This window comes from Macrosteles quadrilineatus, unplaced genomic scaffold, assembly GCF_028750875.1.
Source record: "Macrosteles quadrilineatus isolate MER2022 unplaced genomic scaffold, UCM_ALF_1.0 Scaffold_9__3_contigs__length_116548681, whole genome shotgun sequence".
NCBI classification, from domain to species: Eukaryota; Metazoa; Arthropoda; class Insecta; order Hemiptera; family Cicadellidae; genus Macrosteles; species Macrosteles quadrilineatus.
In genome coordinates this window covers 98,713,205-98,722,507 of record NW_026542602.1, presented here as the reverse complement: position 1 = coordinate 98,722,507, position 9,303 = coordinate 98,713,205, and the positions used below count along the sequence as shown (strand labels likewise).

Below are 9,303 nucleotides of genomic sequence, written 5' to 3'. Positions count from 1 at the left end.
CGACCCGCCGTTTAACATGATAAAGCGACGCGAAAGCACACCTCCACATTCCTGAGTCTGATACGAATAAAAGGAGTCAAAGAAAAATAGAGAAGGTCTGTCACAAAGCGAGGATTTGGTTTCAAAATGGCGCCTTAATCTGTGCGGCCGGTCGGCCGGCACGGAGGATCAGGATACAAAAGACAGGATGTTCAGGACCTCCGAGTCCTGAGCGCCACACACCTCGGTAGTCAATGGAACCGCGTGAATCGCTAATGTAAAATAAACAGAGCGCCGCCTTCTCACAAGCGCCCCGACAAATCACCAAATCACCCGTTTTTCTCGCTTCCGGACCGCGTTTTGTAAAGGTTCCTCGAACCGACAAAGGATTAGTTCTGGGGCTATTTTGCTCTGGGAAACAGAAGGTGTGAGGCAAAGAGACGTTGTTAGGGGATCTGAGGATTAGGTATGTTATTTGTTTTCATTGTTAGTTATGTTGAGAAGCGTTTTTGAATGAAAGGTATGTATGTTACTCTTGTTGGTTTAACGGTAACTATATCATTACGTTTTGACTAGACGTCAACAAGAAACGATAAAATATGAAGTCAGCTATAGCATAATAAATGTCGTATGTTCAATGGAGAAGTCTTTTAATACGGAGGAAATTCGCGAGGCCTTTAAAACCCCATTCCTTTTTTCTACTACGGATCAATACGGCATTATCACACAATTAAAAGTCATCGACGATTAAGGGGATTTGATCCGAGACCTCCTTTGCCTTAAACACTAGACTACTAGACTATCCACCGGACAGTGCCCAGGCCCCACTCTCCTTACAATGTTGCCAAGAATTGTTAATAAATTTAACTGAAAGTTCAACTAGAAACGACAGAGCAACAATTGGTCTACAATATCATAAAAGAACATATTTATTTGAGTTCGGCGATCCAGTCTAAAACAACTCTGGGATAGTGGCTGGTGAGGGGGGACTTGTACTTTGTTTACTTTTACATTTTATCCATAAAACAAATGCTAATTATAATAGATTAAAGAGTTAGAGCCTTCTATTCTACAGGCTATACACCATTGTCAAAAAATAAAGAGTTTTATATAACTGGAGCCTAGATCGTGTATAAATAAATCGATTGTGATTGTGATAGTGTATAAATATAAATCGATTTGTTTTCAATAACACCGAAATCGAAACAGAACTTAAATACTTTTTTGCAGTGCATCACAATAACCTACGTCCGTATCGTGCATAATGTACAAGATATGCTGGCATATCCACAAATATTTGAGGAGCTTAAATCATTAATGATGATCCCATAGAAAAGTGCCAGTGGTGTATTAGTAGACGCAGAAAATGAAAAAAAACAAACACCACGTTACAAATTAGGCTTTTCGCACGTATGTGTTTAGTTCGTCAACCTAAATGGTTTTGACTTAAATTCCTGGGAACAATTATTCAAACAGTTTTTGTACTCATGCCTCTCAAAGTCAAAGACCAGCCCAGACAATATGCCACCTCTTCGGATACAGGGGGGAGTGGGGGGTTTGATCCCCAGGTGTGAATGAGGCGGTGCCTCTGACCCCCCCCCCCCAGATTTACACCCCCGCATTCCTTCACCACCTGTGCGTCGGCTTCTTGGAATCTTATTGTACAAATTAAATGAGCTGAAAGAACCGTCAAGGAATTTGCCAGTTGCTACTTTACGCCTCGTCTAATAGAGGTGATAAAATTAGATTCGGTTGTTACATGGCACCTATACAGCAGGGTGCGTACAAGGTGAAGTGGTACATTCTTGTAAGAGATGATAATTTTAATCTGTGAGTTTTGGATGAAGTAATTTATTGACTAATCTTTCGATTTCCTACTTTTTCAAATTTCCATTTTACATATTTTTTTAAATTCCAAAACATGAATTCCAATTTTTGATTTAATATAAAAAGTATATGAAATGAAAATTTGTTTATTTACCCAGGCAAAGTTAGGGCCACATGGCCCCTTCTTACACTTAACCTGTACTTATACTTAAATATTATACAAATATTTACACAATCAGTTTACAATAAAACAAAACAGAAATCACAGATACAGATAATTTTAAATTTAACAAATACTTACACATTCACACATACGTGTCAACGATCACACATGCGCACAAGCCCCTAGGACAAACCAAAATAGAGATTTTTCAGTTTTGCCACAACCCGGGAACGACTATCAAGGGATTTAATAGCTCAAGGGAGGTCGTTCCAAAGACGGCAAGCAGTTGCAACAAAAGCTCTGTCGTAAACTGCGGTCCTATGGTGAGGCATACGCAAAGTGAACAATGCATAGCGTGAGTACCTAAAACTTTCTTCAGCTACAAACCTAAAATCATCCACATAATTTTGCCACACACGAATTTATTTAAAACTTGAATGGTTTAAGTATGTTTAGTATAGGGTTTTATTTGTTAAGATTCTTTGACATTTTACCGTTTCACTGCCTTATCTTGTATAGTTTAATTTATACTTTTGGACAGAAGATTTGTCTCCATTGTAACATTCAACAGTTTACTCGGATTTTGTACATATGAAATTAAAATATACCTTTTAAAATGTAGACCTTAACGTTTAAACACTGTAAAATGTTACTTAAGACATATATAAGTGTTCTTGACATTTTTTCATATAATCAGCAATATTTGAATAATTTAAGTTTAAAAAAATTAAAATTGCCGCCATTTTTCAATTTGAAGTTGAATCAAGATGAACATGGGTCTCTTCTGTCATTGGAGGCTAGCGGCCATTTTGGATGGTTTCAAACAGCTTCTGAAGAGTTATTTATCGTCCAAAAAGAATTTTAAAACACCAAAGTGATAATAATTTAAATATCTAGTATACTGTGGGATTAGAAATGTTCTTTGTATAAAGAACATTGTGTAATAAAGACTTTTTTATTTATTTATTAATTTGTAGTTTCGAATTGTTTTCCAAGGGAGTCCATGGAAGCTAACGGCCATCTTGGATTTTTCCTCCATAAGAGCAATGTTAATTTCGTTAATTTCAAACAGCAGCTGAAGAGTTATTTACAGTACCGTCAAAAAATATTTTTTCAAGCACTAAAGTGTCAAAAAATATTTTTTCTAGCACTAAAGTGATTGTAATTTGAATATCTAGTATACTGTGAGATTAAAATTTGTCTTTTTAGTTTCTCTAATCGTTTTATGTGTTAGAACGTCATACATACCAAGTTTCAAAACGATCGGTTGAAGAAATTCAAAGATAAAAATGTTTATGTAAACAATACAAAAAGGCAGATATCTGGTTAACGAATGATTTTGAACAAATGTTATTCTTGATTTTCTCTTTTTTTACCCAAGAAATCACTACGTAAATTATGTCCCCACCTTTTTTGAGCACCCTGTATAATTATATTACAGTTAACGCTTGATAATTCTAAATCAGAAAGCCGACCAAACAAGTTTGAATCATGTCGAGTTTGAATTATCAAGTGGTTTGATTTAAGAAACCATTCGAATTACAAAGATTGCATTTCACCACAGATTAATCATTTTATTGAATCCTTGGTTTTGGCTGCAGCTTTGACTTTGACGTTTTCGTCGGAAAAACATTAAAGATTTACGTTGTACAAATGAAGAGTGTTGTTGTGGACAAAACGATGTTTTACGATGTTGGCGTTTCATATCTGTTCTTAATGGTACTAACGACTCATTGAACAAACCAGTGCCCTGTATATATTTTTTACGTTTTACCTTATCTTATAAAACCCAAATTATTTTAAAACAGATTTCAGTGATTAGACCTACACTCACAAAACAAGGTAAGGAAAAAGTAGTCCAGTGCTTGATCTCACAAAGATCCAACCATAGATGAACTAGTCTAAATAATATTATAATATTTACTTAATAATCCAACTATCCTGTCACCTTCAATCTAGTTTGGTAATCAAAAGGTCACCAGTTCGATCCTGAGAAAAGTGGGGCCTATGTAGCTTTTGATAATTCTAAAAGGTCCAAGCTTTCCATGATCATTGAAGCAGTTGCACAATCACGCCAACCTCAAAGAGACATACATCACTGCTACACAGAGCGTGGATTTTTTAATGCTGGTAACTGAGGAATAACTTTCATATTGTTCCAAAAGGCTTGAGACGTTACTGTATTTCTTTTTATAATGTAGAAGTACACCGATTGCAGGAAACGATGATGTTTGTCATATTGATTGTGGGGGAAGTCATGTATCATGTAAGTTAAGGGGATTGGGCTTTTAATATATGGATCCTGGCTAATGAAACAGCCGATCTTAGTATAAGGCTACACAAGGCATCTCACTGTGTTCTACACTCATATTTGGGATAGAATGCGCACCTAGATGGCGTCCCTATCTCAATTGGCAATACATAATGTTAAAACCTGTGATACACACGGGCAGTGGTTGAGGAGGGTAGACGGGTTGGTATTTTGGGCTGTGTATTTCAACCGAAAACAAGGGCTTAAAATTCTGTTTGAAGCTATCGAATTTAAGGTTATCTGTTGATTATAATGTTGAATACAGTTACTATATTTATTCGTACTAGTTGTTTCCCATGCTTCACAACAGGAGCGAACGTCGAGAAGATATTATGGTTTTTCACTGCCTCGTCCAACTCAAACTGCTAGTCCAAAAACACAAAGAAAAATACCTTACGGAATAATTGATTTATCTAATATCAATCAGTAGGCTCCTTCCAAACGATGTGGTTCTTGTTTCACGTGGTAGGCCTATACGAAATATTTGTCTGTAGCATCAGGTACTGTGTGGTTTTTTTATATAAAAACTGAACAAATATGTAAAATATTGGAAGATATAAGCCTTCAGAAAATTAAATATTGTCCCAAATCATAAGAAAACGATACTGGAAATATATGGTAAGGATCAAAAGGTTAACTCTGAAAAATAAAGAAACAATTATAAATAAAAAGAAATGTACGAGTTACGCACATTCAGTATTTTATGAGTAATCAAATCCAACCTTTAAGCTAAAGTTCGTGCCCTTTAAATGAAAAGAGGGGTTTATAGGAAAGCTAATAATTTTCCGGGAAGTTTCTCATTGAGACCTTTTATTCAAGTAGACGGTTGATAGGTCCGGTTTACGGTTTCATTAAAAGTTCTTCTTCCTTATTAATTAACTTTATACAGGGTGTCCCGGAACTCTCTGGATTGCATTTGTATATTTGTTCCTTAGCTCAAAACAATGCAAAAACACCATAAACATGGGCTTAAGATATCTGGTTTTCTGCCTGTGTGTATGTATGTGATTTTCAAAAATGAATCCGTAACTTTCGAACTCCTATTGACTTGAAACTTGGTACGCAAGTAGAAAAAGGTAAGTCCAATCGTTGCACAAAGTATCAGATCAAATCATAGAACTAAATCAGATGTTTACCAGAGCGAGCGTTTTAATCCAATTAAAGTATCACCGATACGAAACAAATATAGATGCTGTAGTGACGAAAATCATAGTGACTGAGACCAAAAAATCATATACTGTACCATCAAAATTTTTTAGTATTACGTTCTTTCAGTAGTAAAGGCCAAAGAACAATTTAATTAGTATCGGATGCTATTATATAATTAATTCAATTCAGTACTATGACATTATATCCCAGGTACTCGGGGAGGTAACGTCCCAACCTTTTTTGGACACCCTGTATATTGAAAAAACCTGTTTATCTTAAATATATTCCTATCCTAAGCTTCTGATTTCAAATCAGAATCAGTCAAACACTGGAACCGTATACACCGTTTCATAATCAGGTTAATTAGGAACAAAATACTACATCTCATGAAAACTTGCGATTTGCTAAATATGGTACGGTACCCATTATACTTTTAAGTTTACTTTTTGGCTGTAGTACATGAAGCATTTTCATATTTTTCATTTTACTGACCTACTAAAGTTAAGAAACCTAAAAAAGCAAAGGAAATCATAAGACACACAACAAAAGCAAGTTATATTTTATTAAAATTGAATGCATTAAGCAAAATTACATAGATTCTGTGGTCGAAAGACATTGGGTAACATCTACTACTTGTTAGCTTTACAATTAGAAATAATTACAACATATAAGACTACATTATCTTATAATAATACTAATTAATATTTATACGGAATTTAAATAATGGTGGCTAAATTCTACCGTAATAAGTGTTTTATTGTAAACAGTAGAGTATATGGGCGATATATGGCAAATTAACACAAAAACAAAAATAACTGGAAGCCATTTAATAGTAAACGTTGCAATTTTTATGAATTATTCCAGCTTTTCAAAATCAAGAATTATTTTAAAATTAACAATTATTTACAAAAAAAAAAAAAACTAGCTGATTAGGAAGATTCAATTTATTTGACACTTCTTATCACTAAATACTTATATACAGGTGGAGACTAAAGCCATACATGTATTTACAAGAGCTCATTATTTTTCATCGTTTTTAGACATAAATGATAATTTAAAACAATGTTTATTCATAAAGTAAAGTTACATTGAGGATCAACACGTCAGGAAATAGTTCGTGGTTTATAGGGATTTCAGTTAATTAAATTTAATCTATTATATATTATAAGTTCCTTTTCGTAGATTAACTTTTTAACGATGTACCACATTGAGGATCAACACGTCAGGAAATAGTTCGTGGTTTATAGGGATTTCAGTTAATTAAATTTAATCTATTATATATTATAAGTTCCTTTTCGTAGATTAACTTTTTAACGATGTACCAAACGATGTTAAATTAATAATCATTATATCAAAGAATACATACAATTTACAAGGTTGTATAAAACAACAATAAAATATAGTGTTTTGGCTGGTAACCAAGAGCCAATAACATTACATAAATATGCAACGAGCAATAGTTCTACAGTTGAAATTCAACTGTAGAACTATTGCTCGTTGCATATTTATGTTGAAATAGATTTTTTTTTATGTTTGGTGCAGCCACAAACTTATCTCACACATATTGTTGAATTCTTCACATAAAAATATGGTAAAATATTAGCAAGTGAAGCTCAATAGTGGATTTTGCACATTTCATAAACTAATGTTACAATCCCCGATGAATATTTTGTAAATTATTGTAACCATATATTTTTGTTATTTTACGTCTAAATTATTTGACATCGTAATCGTACGTATTAGATATGCATATGAGCTGAAACGTTTAAAAAAATGAAGGATCTGATTCAATCGCCTTAATTATTTTAAGAATACGTTTTGCATGCGTGTTTTGTCTGAATATTAGAAAATAACACGTGATAAAATTGCGCTATAACCTATTAATAATCTGTAACAAGCAACGAAAATACAGTTTGTATAAATAAAACGATACCACATAACTGTAATTCTTGGACATTCACAAGCCCGGTCTCAACGTTTTTTGGCACAGTCAATTGGCAGATAAACGTTAATGAGTACATACTCCAACTCGTAGTGACATCATGGGAGATTTTACTCCTGCTGTGACGTCATCATGTTCAAGAGCAAGCACATACACAGTCCTCGGGTACGGGATATGGTACTTTGATCCAAAGACAACGATATTTCTTCCTTTTCTTCCTTTTGTTCATAGATTCCTGAGACCTCTGATGTTCCGTAGTCGCTGCTGTCCACACATTGTTCTCACTCTTCTTCTTCTTTCCGTGCATGTTCTTTCTGAGCCTGTAAAACAAATAATCTGGACTTAGAGTGGAGGAACAAAGGAAGAGAACGAAGTACAGAGTATACTCTGTATGGTGTAACCTGTATCCTGCCCCCGTCTACTTGGGGACTGGCCAATGGTTTAAGGTCCAGCCCAGTACCAGATAGACTAAGGACCAGGAGACAGGTTCAATCATACAGACTATAGAAGAGCCCAAGTCAACATCATCCTCTGAGACTTAGATTAGCAAATGAATGAACATTTGATTTTGAATTTGCAACGTGATCATATAATGTTTTCATCTATCTTCAGTAACTAACTATCGTATGATTTTATCTTGAGATATCCAATACAGAGATAGTTAAAACCTCATGTAACTCACGAATCCTGCTTTTTTCTATATGAATATACACCGGCTTTATCACATACAAATTCCAATTGGAGGTCAGGTACGGTATTTAGAACCAAAGAATCTAAAACTGAAGCTCTGCACACTAGACTTTGAGACCAGTCGTGTCCCCGTTGGTGACTAACACAGCAAAGGACATTAAGGTTACCTATGGTTTGAGTAAATTGCCTTCTTCCAATTGGAAACCGTTATACTGTACTAACTATGTTTCAGGCTAGGTAGAGCCAAACTACCTCACTGAAGGTGAGGTGGTCCTTCTTCTCTTAAACTTGTAGTGGGTAACAACAACGTTACCTCAAATTAAACTTACATTGTCTCTTCTTCTCCGTGACGTTACAATGAACTCTCGACCCTCTATGGCTGCTCTGAGCATTGCCCCTCTTAAGCCTAAACTACTTATCATAGAGGGAGAAAGTGCTGCATGATCAACCCGTACCTGCAATGCCACCTAAGCACGTTCAGGTTCCTCGCTCCTCCAGGAACACACCCCATTCCCGGGGGCCAGCTGCAGGTCGCCTCCTCAACACACTCCCCTCTTCTCAACCACCTCGGCCAGAAGTACGGCCCTAGGTCGTTCCAAACGAAGCGGATAGGACAAGTGGCTCTGCGGACGAGCCATGACTTGACCAGCTCTCGGTACTCTGGTGGCAGCCCCTCGGGGAGTTGCAGCTGATCTGCCTTTCCTGAGGTGGAGTTGTTGAGGAGTGCTCGCAGCGCGCGAACTGTCTTTCTCTCTGGTTCATCCTCTGAGTCCTGCAACAGGAGAGTATGTGAGAAGACGAGGAGGATGGCTATGGAGAGAAGAAAAGAAGAAGGAAACGACAACAAGAAGGAGACAACCGAATGAAAACCGAATAGGAAAAACATTAAAAAGACTGTATTGGAAAAGGAGGAAATAGAAGGGAAACTCGTTTGGTTAAAGGAAAGTGGAACAAAATAATGGAAATGTATAAGTAAAGATAGAGGAAAACAAGGAAAAACGAATGAATTTACTAAAAAATAAACAATAAAATAATTCTTTTTATGGTAAGAAATATAGCAACGAAATGGGAAAGCCCAACGCAATTAGCAGATTGAAATTAGGAAAGAAAATTGTGATGGAAATTAAACAAGATAAAAGGGGAGAAAATTATGAAATATTATGAAGGAGTAGTTTAAACTCAAGGTTGAGAGTAAATGGAAGATGTAAAGCTAAGAATGATACATAGTAGAATTATTTTACC

The 9,303-nt window shown here is 35.5% G+C and overlaps 1 protein-coding gene across 2 annotated transcripts in view; it reads right to left on the bottom strand.

Annotated features, from left to right (window-relative positions):
- Nucleotides 1-7,311: 7,311 nt before the first annotated feature.
- LOC129002700 (noggin-like) overlaps nucleotides 7,312-9,303 on the bottom strand; it is a 34,533-nt gene continuing 32,541 nt past the window's right edge. For both annotated transcript variants that reach the window (XM_054430697.1, XM_054430698.1), the window contains exons 3-4: nucleotides 8,517-8,833; nucleotides 7,312-7,691 (exon numbers count right to left, since the gene is read on the bottom strand). In XM_054430697.1, coding sequence (XP_054286672.1) covers nucleotides 7,508-7,691; nucleotides 8,517-8,833 — 501 coding nt within the window. In that variant the 3' untranslated portion in view covers nucleotides 7,312-7,507. The remainder of the gene's footprint in view (nucleotides 7,692-8,516; nucleotides 8,834-9,303) is intronic.